The sequence below is a fragment of the Phalacrocorax carbo genome, chromosome 2, assembly GCF_963921805.1.
Source record: "Phalacrocorax carbo chromosome 2, bPhaCar2.1, whole genome shotgun sequence".
In the NCBI taxonomy this organism is placed as follows: domain Eukaryota; kingdom Metazoa; phylum Chordata; class Aves; order Suliformes; family Phalacrocoracidae; genus Phalacrocorax; species Phalacrocorax carbo.
In genome coordinates, this window is record NC_087514.1 from 40,627,346 (window position 1) to 40,645,246 (window position 17,901).

General features: G+C 37.8%; 1 protein-coding gene across 4 annotated transcripts in view; it reads left to right on the forward strand.

Annotated features, from left to right (window-relative positions):
- ASPH (aspartate beta-hydroxylase) overlaps positions 1-17,901 on the forward strand; it is a 116,838-nt gene that overhangs the window by 78,034 nt on the left and 20,903 nt on the right. For all 4 annotated transcript variants that reach the window (XM_064442645.1, XM_064442646.1, XM_064442647.1 and 1 more), the window contains 6 exons: positions 191-279; positions 2,380-2,466; positions 5,146-5,296; positions 6,713-6,849; positions 12,189-12,287; positions 12,842-12,931. In XM_064442645.1, the coding sequence (XP_064298715.1) occupies positions 191-279; positions 2,380-2,466; positions 5,146-5,296; positions 6,713-6,849; positions 12,189-12,287; positions 12,842-12,931 (653 nt within the window). The remainder of the gene's footprint in view (positions 1-190; positions 280-2,379; positions 2,467-5,145; positions 5,297-6,712; positions 6,850-12,188; positions 12,288-12,841; positions 12,932-17,901) is intronic.

Below are 17,901 nucleotides of genomic sequence, written 5' to 3' on the forward strand. Positions count from 1 at the left end.
TTTTTTGTACAGGAGTTTGTGATTAGAATAAGTAAGAAATCAGTTTCTTTTCAGAGTATTTTGCAACTGCCTTATTTGAAAATCATACACTTCACCAGCACAGTACTAGTCTGTAGTTAAAGGTTACTCAAAAAAATTACTGTGAAATGGGAAAGAAGTAATGAACTGTGTGTTTTTAAATCTCTTCCAGCTAAAAAGAAGAAGAAGCCAAAGCTCTTAAACAAGTTTGATAAGACCATTAAAGCTGAACTAGATGCTGCAGAAAAATTACGTAAAAAAGTAAGTTTTCACTGTTTCCCTCAGGAGAGTAAATAGTGGACCAAAATTAATACAATAAAAATTAACTTGAAATATTACATTTAGATTACTTTCCATGAAATTATAATTTTAAAATTAAATATTCAGAGCATATTTGTCCTTCAACTTACTCTTTTCTGTTGGATAGTTTCTCTTAAATTTTTTTAATTCATGAGTGAATTCATGTGTGTTTGCTCACCTTTAACCTTGAAAATATTTAGCCTAACTGTTGAATTCCTATCATCAAAAAACTGCTTCAATTAATCACATGGAACAGGGTTAGATCTGTCCTGTCACTGTTGCCTGTTTGAGTACTGAAGTCAACTATTATCAGGGCACTTAGATAATATAAGTGTGTTAATATAGGTCTCTCAGTAAGTGTTCAAATGCTTCGTTAGGATTAGGTACAAATCTTTGTAGTAGGTGTTATTTCTGCTAGAATTCTGTGTGTGTCCCACGAGTGTCTGCTCCCGTGCCGCTGCTTACGGCACGAAGCAGATGTCCCCCCTTCTCACCAGTGGCAGCAAGACCTTAACATCAGTTAATCAGTTTTGGTAGTTCTGAATTTAATACCTTGACTGTGAAAAACAAACAAAAAACCCCAACGATAAACAAAAACTCTTCAGTCATCTCCTCTGATAACTTCTGATTTTATTCTTTTATTTGAATGTTTCAGAAAACAAGACCTTTGCAGAGGTGTCCTTTTTCCAGATGTATGAGTAGATAGTGAAGCAAGACTATGTGATTGTTAGAAATGAAAGACCTCAAGTCTTTTGGTTGTAAATCTTGTAAAAACTCTGGTATGCCTCACAGTCCTAGTGCATGGAGAACAGCTGCATGTCTTTGTTTTACCCTGGATTTGAGATGACTGAGCACTGAGATACACTATTCCCAGTACAGTATGATTAAAAACCACGTTAGACACTGTGGGACTATTCTTGATTTTCAGAAGGCTGACTGTCTTCTCTGTAATGTGAATATGGTTGAGTAATAAAAACAAACTCAGAATTCCTGTAGGCCTGTGATGGGGCTGAAGGGCTACTACATAGAGACCACTAACCTCAGGCTGCCTCTGTTGCTGCTCTTCGCTAGGAGCCTTGTTTACATGTTACAATACAAAAATAAAAAGTATTTTAATGCTTCTTGTTACTTAAACAATTGGTTGATCAGAGGAGGGCATACCAGAAACTTTTGATGAGCCTATGAGGTCAGTTGGCTGACTCTTTTCCTGCCTGTATCTCATGGTGAGTTGCAGACAATCGTGCTTGTCTTGTAGGAAGGAGGATAAATTTAGTAACAAATCAGTTGTATGTGATTGTTGAAGATAGCAAGACAGTTGTGTATAACAATCCCTCATATTTATAAAGCTGTAAGAGTTGGAAGTGGCAGCAAGATCTGATGCCAAATTTTGCAGAGCAGTGCTCAGCTGCTATTTAACAGTGTGGCTGGTTCCTCTCATCTTCCATCTTTACTTGCTAGTCAGCATCAATCATGAGAATACGGTAGTTACATTCAGACTTTGTATGGGACGGGGAAGAGACACAGAGCACGTGTGAGGTGTCCTGAGGGATGTCGTTATTCAAAACATTTGGAGGAAACGGGCATACACTATAGATGAGTCTAGTATTTCCCCTAGAAGAACCATAGTTACACTACTGCTGGTTATGTGAGGTATGCAGAGAGGAAATTTCTAGATATGTATAGAACTTGCTTTCTATTCTTGGTTACATTCAGGTTGGATTTTGTTATTAGCAATAGCATCTTTTATGTTTTGATAGAGACAGGTTATTATCATCTCACCATTTTTTCCAGTCAGCAAAGGGAAAGGGAGTAAAATAAAAACAAAGCTATTCATTTTAACCATGGAATGTGGATAATATTGTTTCATAAATAATGGTAATGAATTTCTCTTAAATAAGTAGGTAATCCCAACAAAGATACAAATGAAAATGGTTGATTTAGTGTGCTTTTTTTGGTTTTGTTTGTTTGTTTTTTAATTGGGGAAACTAATATGTTACTGGGTCATGTACCCTTCAGCATTTTTATTAGACAGAATTGCTCATAAATAACTCTACATTTCAGGGAAAAGTTGAAGAAGCTCTAAGGGCCTTTGAAGCATTAGTGAGTCAATATCCACAGAGTCCTCGAGCAAGATACGGGAAAGCACAGGTACTATAAAAAAAAAAAAAAAGGGCAAAAAAACCCCAACAATAAATGTTAAAAAAAGACAAAATAAACCTTTTTTTAACAAGAGTTATAAGCCCCAGTCAGGCTTCATTTGTAATTTTATGGATGTTTCCTAAGGAAAAATAGAATTATGTGGTCTGTCATATTGTATCTGTTTCAGTCCTCTGTCCTTCCCCAGTTACTTTGGGAGCTTTTGTCTAACTTCAGTCCAGTGGGAAGTATTGTAAATAACACAAGAATAAAATACATCCTGTAGATGTCATGAAAACTGTCAGGTGAATGGTAAGAGAGAAATCCCAGCTAATGTCCTAGTGCAGGAACAACAGGCAGAACTTAATTGTTATGTACTGTTTGCTGCAGCTGGTAAATCAGCACATCAGCCAGCTCTGGGCTAAATGCTGCTTTTTGCTTAGATGGAATAGGGAAGGGGATTTGGAGCTTTTCTAGAGAGACTGTTAAAGGATAACCCAAGTTCGCAGGCAAGGAGGCTTAATTAGCCTTTTCCTGTGGAGTGAGCCCTGTTTCAGCTGTTCTCATGTAAAAAAAGAGAAAGCATTGGAAAATAAGCTCTGCATTCAGAAAGCTTTTGAGCTGTGTTGGGATGTCTCAGAAGAGAATAATCCTTGTATTTTCATAAATAGTAGGATAATCCCACTGCACGAGGTGTAATAAAAGACTGCTTGAAGTCCTGTTAATCAAGATGAGCAAAGTGAAACCCTCACGGTAGAAGGGAATTGTGCTCTTAGACAATTAATGAGGCACTTGAATTGGAGTCACAACCAGTTTCACTTCATTAATAACGGTCATGCTAAAACCAAAGCCATGATTATCCAAAAAACTATCACACAAGCACTTGATACATGGCAGACCAAATACTTTAGTAGTCTTTCTGAGGGACAGTCTGCTGGACTATTTGTCGTCTTACGGTAGGAGACCACTTCAATTCAGATATGTGATGGACTTAACTCTGTTAACTTACACTTTCAATATTTACCTTTTTTTAATGAACCTACTCATTGCATCTAAGAGAATATGCTTCCTGCCTCCTCACTAGCTCACTGCTTTTAGGGAGGAGGGCAGATCATTGCAGCCAAGCTGTGAAGCTTATTCTCATTCAGAATTTCCCCCAGTGCGACACAACTTTGTCCCATTACAACAATTTGTAGTCACAGCCTGCTACTTTAGCAATGCTTTAAAGGTCCTACAGACCAAGATTTGAAGTCTGCAGAAGATTTCATAATTAGAAATGTTTTTCAGAAATTTGAGCAATCCCTGATTCAATTTCTGGAGCTACACTTAGGCCAGATGAAAACGATTCTACAGAAGTTGTTCATGTCCTTAAGGCTGAAAAGAACAATAGATAGGTCTTAAACTTCTTTATATTATTTTTAGTGTGTGTACTTGTGACTTCATGCAGATGTTATGCTGACAATTTTTGCCTCTCAATTATGTATCTTTTACTATTCTTTGCCTTGCAATTCCCTCAAAAAAAAAGGAAAAGCAAATTCATAGTGAATGTACATCAGAAAAATAAATTATTTCTTAGAACTGATTTCTGAAGTTATCTCTGAAACCGGCTGATCAGCTGTTTGGCTGAGTAACCATATTGTTTGGTATTTCCAACTTAATTTCCAAGTAACCCAAGGGAAAAACATAAAGGACAGAAGTGCAAAAAGATTCCAGATATTAACTACTTACTACTGCATATGTAGCTAGCACAGCTGAAGCTGTTTCAGTTAATCTGTGTGTTAGATACAACAGTGAATTTAGATAGGCCAATAAGAGCTTCTGCACCCGCAGTGCGTGCCATGCACCTACACCCTGCTCTGCTAATTGACTTAAGAACGTAAACCAATAAAACGGAGCATTTGGGAAGAATGCATTAAACACATGAAAACGCATACATTTATATAAACAAATCAAAGTAATGCTGGAAAAATTTAGCGTTTGATATATAGTCGTCTTTTTTTTCAGCTATGGAAACAAATCATGAATGTGCCGTACCACAGGTGAAACCAGTAGTAGCTGGCTTCACTGAAGCTGTAATTTCACAGTAGACATCTTGTGTATCCTGTGGTCAGCTTCTGAACTCGATGAATGAATTTAAGTTCTAAAGAGTTGTAGGGTAGATATTTTTTCAACATATGCAAGAGCAAAGCCAATTCCTAATTATTTTTCCAAGAACAAGTGTAAATAAATTTGTTTCAAAATATATGAAAGCAATGTATGTTGGTGTGTTTTGGTCTGTTTATTACTGCTAGTGTGAGGTTTAGTCTACAAATAATAGGCAACAATTTACTTGTATTATTAACAATGTATTATTAAACAGATTGCTTCATTTCTTTTTGAAAGCAGAAATCATGACTTCTACAAATATTAACCAAAGATACGTGGTAATGCATTTTTTAGGTTCAGATTTTCTTGTAGTTATGCTTCCAAACAGATTGCAGGAAACAAGAATTAACAGTAATTCTGATCTGCCTTATCATAAAGCACAAATAAGATTTCCCTTGTTATGCCAAAATTATAGAGATTGAAGATAATTCTAAAATTATTCCCATAGTCTAACAATTGCACAGTTTGCATTTTAAGATAACAAAGTTATTTTTAAGACTAATGAATTATTATGTGTTCTAATAATGGTTTTGTGATTCTTTCTAGTCTGAAGATGACTTAGCTGAGAAAATGAGAAGTAATGAGATGCTGCAAAAAGCCATCAATACCTACGATGAGGTGGTTAGTCTGCCAAATGTCCCTTCAGATCTGATAAAACTGAGCTTGAAACGAGAAGCAGACAGGCAGCAGTTTCTTGGTAAGACTTGACGATAGTGCAAAAATTATGGAAGTTGTGTGAGCAAGACTTTGAGAAGATCCAGATTTAGTCTAGAGAAGAGGAGGCTGAGGGGAGACCTTATTGCTCTCTACAACTACCTGAAAGGAGGTTGTAGCGAGGCGGGGATTGATCTCCTCTCCCTAGTAACCAGCGATAGGACGAGAGGAAATGGCCTCAAGCTGCACCAGGGGAAGGTTAGGTTGGATATTAGGAAAAACTTCACTGAAAGGGTTGTCAGGCATTGGACCAGGCTGCCCAAGGAGGTGGTTGAGTCTCTATCCCTGGAGGTATTTAAAAGAAGGGTGGACGTGGTGCTTGAGGATATGGTTGAGTGGTGGACTTGGCAGTGATAGGTTAGCGGTTGGACTTGATGATCTTAAGGGTCTTTTCCAACCTTAACAATTCTACGATTCTGTGACATGAAAGCATTAATTCAATTGAATTTTCAGTAGGTCTTGTGTTCCTAATCTCTTAAATGCTTATGAAAAATATTTTAAAATTCTTTAAAATTTTTCCAGGTAACTAGTGTATATAATTAATTCTATGTTAATAGTGCTTGTAGACAGCAGCGCACTAGGTGCTATGAGAAGCTATGATGGTAGGTGGTCAAAAAAATTTATGGACAGAAAAAGAAGAAAATGTTCTTCCTTTTCTACCGAAGCTGAGGGAAATCATGAGCAAATTAATGGCATACACAGAGTAACATACCCAGAATAAACTTTTAGTAAACATAGAGAAAAATGGAATTGAACTCAGGATAACATCCAAAAGTTTAGATCTTAATTCTGTGATGTGCAAGAAGTGCTGATTAGAATATGAGGCACAGTCAACTTTGGTTCTGTTCCTATGGGTTGGATTTTAATATCAACTTGTTTTGATCTTGCTGTTCCTCAGCAAGACCTCATCTGGGAAGTTGAAGAATGTATTTAAAATTAAGTACCTAAAGTAGGATTAATTTCATAATGAAAATATAGTGGAGCTATTGCTTAACACTATGAAATGCATTTAATTACTTAATCAATTACAACTAAGTTTATTCTGATACGTTTATCTAGTTTTGTTGAGCACTTTGACATCTGTGTGTGAAAGAGCAACCAAAGCTGAAACGTTGTTACTGCTACACTGTGAACATTTCTCCACTAGAGGCTACCATAACACTGCATGATATGCATTCGCAGTGATTTCCCGAAATATTCCTTGTACAGCTACACCCCCAGTGACAACCAAGCAGCTGAATATACTCCTATCTATACAAATTTTTTTCAAGTTCTACTGCTTGATCGTTAATGAAAGTGGAAAACCCGGCTGTGATTTGTTTTCTTACATGTTGTATAAGCATCTTACTACTGTTACTCATATCTGTAGTTGTAATTAAGTCTTGTTCAATCAAATTAGGTCGCATGAGAGGTTCCCTGGTTACTCTACAGAAATTAGTTCAGCTGTTTCCAAGTGATACTTCATTGAAGAATGACCTTGGTGTTGGTTACCTCTTGATAGGAGATAACAGCAATGCCAAGAAAGTATATGAAGAGGTGAGTTTCCATTCCAGTGAGGAAAAATATTATTTGCATTCATGTGTTCACTCTAAAGATTGTTTGCTTTAACTTTTTTAGTTGTTAAACATTTTGCATGTCTGGTTTTGAAGGATTAATATAGATAGGATTTTTCTTTTCTGTTGCAGTTCTAAAATATCGTCTGATTTTAATTCAGGTTTCCTGATGCTGTCATACTAAGTGTTTCCTCATAGACAGAGAAATGCAGATGTTTTTCATATGCTTAATAATATTTGATTTCTTATACCTTCTGGTAGCCAGGTTTGGAATGTATTGACAACACATACAGATGTAATGTAAAGATGTCTTATCTGCAACACATGGAAAGCAGAACTAAGTCTGTTTCTTTCCAGGAACACTGTCTCTAACCACGTGATAAAGTAGTTCAGTACTCAGACAGGTATTTAACCTTTGCATTTTCATGATTTTTGTCTGCAGCCTAAATTCTGTTTTTCTTTCATGACACTTGTAGTGTGGACAGGTCATTGGATTTATATTCCTGTCTCACACTGTGGTTATCAGGATGGGGCAACTTCACTGCCAGGAAGGGCCACTCCTCTTCTGTGATCTAGAAACCCCGTAACCATCTGGAAACTCTGACAGATGCAGAGCTTGATGCCACTGGTAGAGTACAAGCTGTCAGCACCCAATCAGAGATAGGCTTTTTGACATTGGCATACTTGTTGCAGTGCTTGTCTAGTACAGGTGTAGTGTGGTAATTGGCTGGTTATGTAGACTGAGGATGAGTCAGCATGATTAGTACCACCTCCTTAGAGTAAAGTCTTGGTTCGCTGCCCCCCACATCTGGGATTCTGAGGGGATTCTCATCTCAGATGCTTTCGCAAAGAAGAGGAGGACATTCAACCACATGGTTGGAAGCAGGAGCTGAACCCTCTTTGCTTTGCTGCTTCGGCTACTTTGTAGGTCCCTCCATAAAACATTTCTGTTCAATAATTTTTTGCATGCTGTCAGAATTTCTCAGAGGATTGGAAACATCAGCTGTTAGAGATAGAATATATTAAATGAATCTGCTTCGCAAGCTGCAAGGAACTTGGGAAAAAAAAAAACAAAACCATGCTCCTTTGGGGCAAGATTTCCCTTTGCAATTTTTCAGTATTTTGCTGTGAACAATATAGATGTCAGAATTTCTCATTATCAACAGTTAAAGGATTTTTGTAAATAAATGGAAGAAGGTAATGAGTTTGCTATATAATTACTTTGATATTGAGTTTGATATACTTTAGAACAAGTGTATACTGCTCTGATTAATAACAGATATGCTAAATAAGAACAGGTCTGCTTTTAATGTGTTGGTTTCCATGCTTCCATAGACTTTATCCAGTATAGTTACTCTGTTTTGCAGTTCACTAGATGCTGGAGTAGATAGTGATGTTCTGCTCTTGTAAAAGAGCAACAAACAAATCCTTTTTTTAAAAGGAGCTGGATTTATTCTTTTTATGGTTTTGTCCGTATTCTGGCTATTCCTCAGGTTGAATTCCTATACATTAATGTAAATTATTTTCTTTGTTCTTATTCAAGATAAATTTACATGAAGAATTTTAAGAAAGGAAATGTAGCCAAAGAAACAGGCAAAAGCTCACGTGTACCTGTTTTTATTTTTGGTTATACTGAAGGCTTCTTACATTATTTTGGGCAGATTGCTTAGGGGCCATATGGTGGACTCTTGAGTGCTTCACTCAGCTGTTGCAATGCATATTTAAAAAGTGATTGGCATATGGTTTGGAGCTTCTACCATAGGTGCTCACGCTCTGTGTATAGTCAACAAAGAGAGGGGGAAACTGTGAAGAGTGGTTCTGGGAGCCTTCAGGAGGCATCTTACACTTCCCATGATTTTTGAGAAATCCAGGAAACTACTGTAGTATGATTAAATCCTCCTTCTTGCTAGTGGAGGACAAATTAGTCATTTGACAGAAAACGTAAGACAGCACAGACAGAAGCTGTGCGGCACAGTAGACGCCTCCAGTATTTATGAATCCTGAGTTCTGGTTCCCACCTTAAGGTTGTTCATATATTTTATTCAAGTGCTCTCTAATGCGGAAGGCATGGGCATCTGGGAAGAGAGAGCAGAGCTGAGGACTCATCCTCAAGAGAACGTACCCCTTGTTTGACTAAGGGCTCAGCTTCTGCAGATTGCCCTCTGGGTCCCATTCTTTTCTTTGTGGTTGTCTAACTCCTTGTGTATGTGTACTTGTTCCTGCTCCTCAGGCAAGTTCTCAAGTAGTTAATTTGTCCAGGAGAATGTAGACCTCAAATTTCCAGTTTCCTGGGAATCTGCTAGATCCTTGGGCAATAGGTGCCCATGTCCTCCTTTGCTTCCTGCTATAACATTTTGATCTTAATTCAGTGTTGTCAGTCTGTGTTAGGCATGGGCTGAGCACGCATAGCCAGCTGGACCATTCACAGGCACTGTCCCCTACATTGGGATTACAGTACATGCCATTTCAGACCAAACTAACTGTAGATGGCAACTTCAAGGAACTGAATGGATGGCCAAACAATCCTAGTGAATGAAAACTTTCTGCTTTACATTTAATAGCCATTTTACTTATTTTCCATTCCAAATTTGTTTTGTCTTGGCATTTTTATTTCAAAAGTCTTAAATACGTTATGTTTCTTCTTTTAGCTATAGAAGCAATGTCTATAAACACTGAACTTCAGATCAAGAGTTTTGTACTTACAGCTGTAGTGTGGTATAGTCTAACTGACACAAAATACACTTTTCTAATATTAATTTGCCAGAGTTTGGGCTGAACCACAAATGAAAAATGGTGTCTGGCTGGAGAGGATTTCAGTTTTGCTTCTAATATTAAAGCATTTTCTTTTGAACATTACACTTAGTGACATGGAAACATGACATTAAAAGCAGTCCTAGTAGAATTCAGAAATATTTTTGTTTTCAAAGACCTACAAATTATGATAAAATACACTGGAAGAGAACTCCTTAAGACTGGTTACTCTACTAATAGCACTTTTTCTGCCTGCCATGCTGAAGTATGTCTGCATGGCTCAGTGCAGTATTATCCACACATGCATAAGCCAGCTCCGATTGAGCTATCGCAGGTACCAAAAGCAGAATATCCACAGTAACACAGTGCTCTGCCCTGGCTAATTAGCTATTGATAGCCCCAGAGGTTAATTTCTGTATTCATGAATAACATTTAATGGGCTATGAGCAGTTTAGTAAAACTTATTTCTAAACATAATTAATATTGCACGCAGCAACCGCAACAGAGTTATACAATTTACATTAAATACTTCCAGTGTCATTTCTGCTGATTGTACCTCTTCGCTTCTCTTTAGGGGCTCTGAATGTAGATCATGCCTTAATGCAACTCAGCATAGTTTAAATGAACTGTAATACAGAAAATTCTATTCTGTCTTAACTAATCAGATAGTTTTATCCTATAGTTAAAGGAACTGTAATGAAATTATATGACTAATAAATATTTCTGTCAGTCATTTTATTTTACCCTGCAGGTGCAGATTCTTGGATCAAAATGATTATACAGAGAATGCTGTAGTCGAAAGCATAAGTTGTATAAGGTGACAGCATATTCTTAGCTAGGGATCAATATGATCCTTACTATGAATTTCCAAGATCACTTTTTATTCATAATGTGTTGTATTATGACTTCAGACAGATGATTCTCAAATTGATTGTTTCTTCATAGTAGCTATTTTCTGCAAAAAGCAGTGAAATAGCGTTATTTTTAACTTGTAACATTTCATACCCACACTGCGCTGATTTCGGTTTTGCTCAGATGTAGTTTGTATGTAATAAGGTTTGAGAAAGCAGAGAAATTGGCCCAGCGGACTCGTTATGGTTTTGCTTGCAATTATTTTGATTGAAAAACTAGGTTAGACAGTGACTGGAGAAGGCAGAGGGAAATGGCTATAATGTATGCAGGGGTTTTATCCATGGCATAACTTTAGTAGCTTCAAAATTTGATTTAGGCAAGAGAAATCACTGATCTGTCCATCGTTTTGTATGTAGTGGCTGTGCTAGGGTCAGCCTCTGTAATTCCACTGACTTGCAGGCACTTATGATGATCCTCACAGACTGAGGATCTGTCCTGATGAGACCGTCCACTCTTACTTTAAGGAGAGAAGAGGTGTAACAACAGATTAACTTGACCATGTAATGGATATCTTGTAGAGCTACAAATGATATTGAATATATACATCATAGAAAGGAGGAGCTGGAAAGTAGATGAAGAGTCTCTAATTTTCCCCTTGGCTGAGGCAGACCAAACACACTTAAATTATTTCAGTAATGTTGGAGGTACATGTTCCAGAACTCAGGCCAGCCAGCTTCACACCACCTTTCCCTGAAACACTCTCCTGTACAGTGAGCCTTTCCTACAGCTCTCCCTGTACTCCCTGTACTCTTTCTCTTGCACAGTCCCCATGAAATATCTCTCTCTGGATATTTGCCTATGGGTTTTCCTTTCTTGCAAAATTAAGTCAGGTTACACCTTAGACATTATCTGAATCTTGTTCAGGATACAAAATCTTTTAGCTTAATTCAGCATGCCAGGTCTTGGTCACAGAGTGCAGCACACAACTATACAAGAATAACTTATCCATCACCTTCTAGCGTGAAAGCACATTGAATTACTACTGCATTATACCTTGCATTACCATCTGATACCTTTCTCTTGGCCAAGCGTGTGTGAGCTCTTCTAGAGAGTGCTCCATTTCACTGTCGTGCTGAGAATGCCCTTTGTGTTTCCAGGGTTTGCGCAGTGCCATCGTGATGCAACTGTTATTTTACAGCGTCTTTCTAAGTTGTACTTACTGTGTTTCACGGCATAGATTCTTGCCAAGACTATTTTGCCACCAGTATAAACCTACCTAATTTTAAACTATTTCAGGTATATTTCTACATTATGCTTCCTGTGACTGCGCTGTAGACTTGTTCAAAATAAGCTGCTTTCCTTCAGATTAGCCAAACCTGGGATAGGTAACTTAAGTGTTAATGAATGGTGTTAATTCTGTAATGTAGCATGCTGTAACTTGAGATGGTGGAGGAAAACAGACAACAAAAAAATAATACAGTTCAGAGATTCCACTTGGATTCATTTTACTTCTGAGACTTTAAAGTTTGGCTTGTAATAGATTTTTCTGGAGAAGCACAAAAGTGAATGGCAAAAAGAAAGTACAGCCAAACCAAGAATTTGTCTGAGACTCAGCAATGGAAGAAAATGTCATTACATGACTAAATAGTAATATGTGCACAGGTTTGTTAATTTGCATAGATCCATACATGACTGCTTAATTTATTTGCTGTCAAACAGGTTCTAAGCCTAGCTCCAAATGATGGCTTTGCCAAAGTACATTATGGCTTCATCCTGAAGGCAGAAAACAAGATAGCAGAGAGCATACCCTATCTAAAGGTACAACTTTTTTTTTCTCACCTTCAGTAAATACTATACTTGTGAAAAATAAAATTGGAATGTATAAATCATGTCATGGTAGAAGCATACTAATCACAAATCACAGTTTAAGTTACATGTTGGAGTTTTATTTCTCTATCACTGCCTGTGAACTAGAATAAGCTTGTACATTGAGACTCATCAAGTCTTAAACATGAAGTACTTGTTTTATTAGTGTTTAACCCTAAGTACACAGCTGAGAGTCTCAAATTGTTTTGAGTTTGGCAGTATGCTGCAAACTTAAGGTTTTGTTTAAATGTATATAGTGTCAGGCAAGTGTCCATCTCTGAATAAACCTCTGTCTTGGAGTGACTGACAGAAGAGGCCATGGCAATGTCTTTTTACTGAAGTATAGTATTCATTCAACCTAAGTTCTGGGTTGCCATGGTGGTTGTATTTCATAGCCAATTTCATAGCCTGTCTCTTGCATAGAATTGTCAGCCTATTTACAGTAATCAAATGAACTTTTTAGAAGTCCTGCTGAAGTTTGTCTCATATGTTTTGGTTTTTTTTAGGAAGGACTAGAGTCTGGTGATCCCGGCACAAATGATGGACGCTTTTATTTTCATCTGGGTGATGCCTTGCAGAGAATGGGAGACAAAGAGGTACACATTTAACGTGTTCTTGCTTTAAAGTCTACAACTCTGCACTGCAGAATCCAGATAAACTTTTAAGCATGGGCTCAATGTTGAAAACATGAGTAGTCCTATTGCAATAACAATCCAGCATATGTGTGCAGAGGTCAAGATGAGCAACATCAAAAATCTGCCGTTGGTGTGACAGTACAATCTCTTAGCTTTAGAGCTAACCTAAACTTCTGAAGCGTGCTTGGGGTAGTTTGAAGCGAGGGACCAAACAGTTTTCAAAAATTCAGTGAAGGTGTTTTTAGAATCTGTTTTCTGCTCCTACCACTTACAACAAATTTTTAACCAGTTAAAAAAAAAACAATTACATGTATATCACTGAATAGAAGTTCTCTCATAGCTCTGTCGTAACAGTGTTTTGTAAAGCTCCTTTCTTTCCCAAAGTGACCTTGAGCACCAGTAAGTATGTGATAAAAGAAGACCATGAGATGACTGAATGTGTGGACTGAGTAAAGGTATTTGTTCAATAATTAAAGTAGCAAACAGATCAGAAAAGCAGAGATCTGTGCAAAAAATCTGTTGAGGGCCCAACGACAGCAAACATATGCAACTGAGAACCATAAGTGCTTCCAATGTGTTTATTTTAAAAAATTGTTTTATTTGTTTATTTAAAAACAAATTTAATATAGAAACCAAATTTAAATGTGTGAATTAGCACTGTTGCCACGGGCTTTTGCTGAAGACTGTTATTAGTAATGAACTTGACTGTGGGTATGAATTTTAAAAACAAGAAAAAAAAAACCACACACAAAAAAAAAACCAACCCACCCCCCAAAAAACCCTCTACTCAGGTTCCTGGATAGGAAATGTGAAAAGAATAAGAATAAAAAAGCATAATGGAACTGCTTTCTAATGAGTCATCCAGTAATAGGTCTGAAATATTGATACCTAAAATACTGTAAAGAATGCTGACCTCTTGGGTATCTTGGCGCAGTCAGTAGGCAGTTCTCCAACATGAACTGTATACAGATGGAGTAAAATGAAGCCTATATTGGTGATCTTTCTTAAGCCTAGTTCATCAGGTTAATTTTCTTTTCTTTATGAGAAGTGGAACTTTTATTACAATACCTTATACATACATTGAAATGTAGTGCTATCTGTATTTTTAAAGTTAGATTGTCTTCTCTGAAAGTACAATAAAATATTCTTCCAATCAAGTTTTTTTAATATAAAAGTTCATTTACAAGTGAGAATTAGTTGGCCTCATTCTCTATGTAAACACACATATCATAGAATCATAGAATGTCCTGAGTTGGAAGGAACCCACAAGGAGCATCAAGCCCAACTCCTGTCCCTGCACAGGACAACCCCAAAATTCACACCATGTGTCCAAGGGCGTTGTCCAAGTGCTTCTTGAATATCGTCAGGCTATGACATGCAGCATCTGCTTGTGCGCATACTGTCTCTCTGTCTGACTCTGTCTGCCCTTCTCTCAACAGAAGACCAAAAAGGAAATCCCTGTATGCTTCTGTGGGGTATTCTGCATTGAATGATTGAGCCTAGAGCATCCCATTACAATGTTTGACTAAAGATACCACACAGATGTAATTAACGTATATCATCCCAATCCCCAGGATAATTATGTGTTAATGTTTATGGAGTTAATGGTCAAATCTGCTGTAGAAAAAGTTTTAATCAATGACAAATTAACTTCTTGGCATAGAGAAGACTTTTAAATTTATCACTGGAAAGTCCACTGTTAAGCTAAATTTTTCTCACTGACCTTGCTAGACTTGCTGAACTGCAAGATTTAATCAAGGAACCAGATCAATATTTAAGGAACATGTGAAAATGCTATCACTGAAGGTTTGTTGAAGGGAGATATTCATCTATTAGACCTAAATTAGGAATTATGAATGTGGTCTTGTAAGTGTTAGGGAAACAGCGTTGAGTATGCCCTTTCCAACTATAATTTGATAAAATGCCAGATTGAATTAAAACAAGATAAATTAGAACTGTGGAAGGTATTATAGAACAAAGTGCTGTTCACACAGAATTTATAAACTGAGTGTGTCTCAAACAATTACTTTCCTGGAAAAGTAGCTGTACTGTTGTAGCTGTCCTGAATAGTACAGTGGTCATTATTTAGTCTTTCAGCTGCCAAGATTTGTGTGTTAAAAAAAGGGTTTCTCTTGGAAACTCAGGACTGGAAAGGATGAGCAAGGCAACCTAACCGTACTCAATGCTCAAAACATCATAGCACAAATCTTCTAATAGATAAGGATTAACAGTATTGTACATCGTGATTATAGCTAAATGGATCTTAAAGAGCAGTAACATTCATACTCATCAGTCAGTGGCTGAAACAAGTAATTCATCCCCCTTATCATTTGGGCGAACTCCAGACATTGCAAATGAATGCAGGCAGTCAGCATGAATGATCTATTGATATCCCACTGCTATTACAACTTACATCTTGGGGAACATAAGTTATAAATCATAATGCTTCCATTTCAGAGGCTTAACCAAGATAACATCAAAATTTAAAGATACACTATGTATTACCCAAAGGTAATACTTTTTTTGTTGTTCTTGACCCATACACAATTTTACAAAGCTTCTCTAGAGAAAAAAAGATGGAAGTTTATATATGGCCTGCTGTTACCGTGTTCATCCACACTGTTTTTCTGTACTTCAGATAAATACTGTAAGGCAAAATTTATTGCAGCTTCAAGATACTTCAAGAGAGTTATGAAGATCAGAGTACCACATTTTTTAGACGCTGGAAGAAAATTTACAGACTCTCAAAATATGATCTATGGTTACAATGTAGAGACTTCTGTAAAAATTTGAAGACAAAACCACCCAAATTCATTTCATACCTTATATCTGAAATGAAAGATCTCTAAGATGACACCTGGAAATTTTTAGAAATAATCCATGACATGAAGAATTTCCAATGGCTTTTTGTTTTCTTGACTGACTGACTGCTAAGACTAAGTAAGTCTTAGCAAGTCACACACTGTTCTTGTGGCTGATTTGTAATCCAAAAAAGTTTTGTTTTTCCTCATAGTTCACTGGTGTCAAGGTAAACATAAAAAATAAGCTGACATGAATTGTTCTTCTAGAGATATGTTTAACTGATCATATGTTTCGCTTTCCATTAGACCCCGTACATAAAGTGATTCTTTTTTAGCTTAAGTCCTGTGGTTTTTGCCTCGATAAGTCTTTTGTTTTAGCCTTCATGTCAAATGTGGGCAGATTAATGGACAACTGTCATATACTAGTGAGTTAGAATAGGAGAAATTACTATAATTGAAAAACAAATAACAATTTAAATAGTTAGCATTCTGGCATGGTAGTTTCCCTGAATGACTACTGCAGACAGTGTTCATCTTGTCCAGATGTTGTGGTTTAATCCCAGCTGGCAACTAAGCACCACCCAGCCACTCACTCACTCCCCACTGGTGGGATGGGGTGCGGGAGAGTTTGAAGGGTAAAAGTGATAAAACTCATGGATTGAGATAGACAGTTTAGTAGGTAAAACAAAAAGCCGTGCACACAAGCAAGCAAAAGAAGGAATTCATTCACTACTTCCCATGGGCAGGCAGGCGTTCAGCCATCTCCAGGAAGGCAGGGCTCTATCATGCGTAACGGTTACTTAGGAAGACAAAACGCTGTAACTCCAAACATCCCCCCCCTCTTCCTTCTTCTTCCCTCATCTTTACAGGCTGAGAATGACATCATATGATACGGAGTATCCCTTTGGTAAGTTGGGGTCAGCTGTCCCAGCTGTGTCCCCTCCCAAGGTCTTGTGCACCCCCAGCCCACTCACTGGTGGGGTGAGGAGCAGAAAAGGCCTTGACTCTGTGTAAGCACTGCTCAGCAATAACAAACACATCACTGTGTTGTCAACACCGTTTTCAGCACAAATACAAAACATAACCCCATACTAGCTACTATGAAGAAAATTAACTCTATCCCAGCCAAAAGAAGCACACCAGATTTTCCATACTCCTGCTGGAAAGAAAAGTCGAGTATTTGAGGTTTTTTGAGGAGAACTTGGCAAGGGAAGGTGGCTAATGGTGAGGTGTAACAGGAGCATTATTAACTGGAAGCACAAGGGTGAAATTATAGCCTGTTTTATGTAGAGTGAGATAAGAAGAAATATCAGGTTGGGTGAAGGGATATGGAACACGGTCCAGGTTTGGTTGAGTGACATTTAGGTGGAGGTGAATTGGATAGGTTGCAGGCTTGGGAGGGAGTGAATTTCAAGTGGTGTAGCTAGAGAGAGACTGCATGACTTGAAGTAAAGAGATTTTTGGATGGTTTCTCTTCAAGGGATTGCTGCCTGCTTCAGTCCCTCTGCTCTGGACTTCTTACCTCCTATCTCTCCCTACTTAGCTGTCCTGTCACATCTGGGATTTTTTTTGTGTTGTCTAAAATATTCATAGAATCATAGAATCATTAAGGTTCGAAAAGACCTCTAGGATCATCAAGACCAACCGTCAACCCAACACTACCATATCTCCTAAACCATGTGCTGAAGTGCCACATCTACATGTTTGTTGAGCACCACCAGAGATGGTGACTGCACCACCTCTCTGGGCAGTCCGTTCCAATGCCTGACAACTCTTTCAGTGAAGAAATTTTTCCTAACATCCAATCTAAACTTCCCCCAATGCAGCTTTAAGTCATCTCCTGTTGTTCTACTGCTAGTGACCTGGGAGAAGAGACCAACACCCACCTAGTACAACCTCCTTTCAGGTAGTTGTAGACAGTGATAAGGTCTCCCCTCAGCCTCCTCTTCTCCAGACTAAACGACACCAGTTCCCTCAAGTTATCCTCAAAAGACTTGTTCTCCAGAGCCTTCACAAGCTTTGTTGCCCTTCTCTGGACACGCTCCAGCAACTCAATGTAGCTGTAGCAGCAATGCTGGACAGGACGGAGGCAGCTGTATGTAGCCTTCATCACGGTGCAGTTCATTCTGG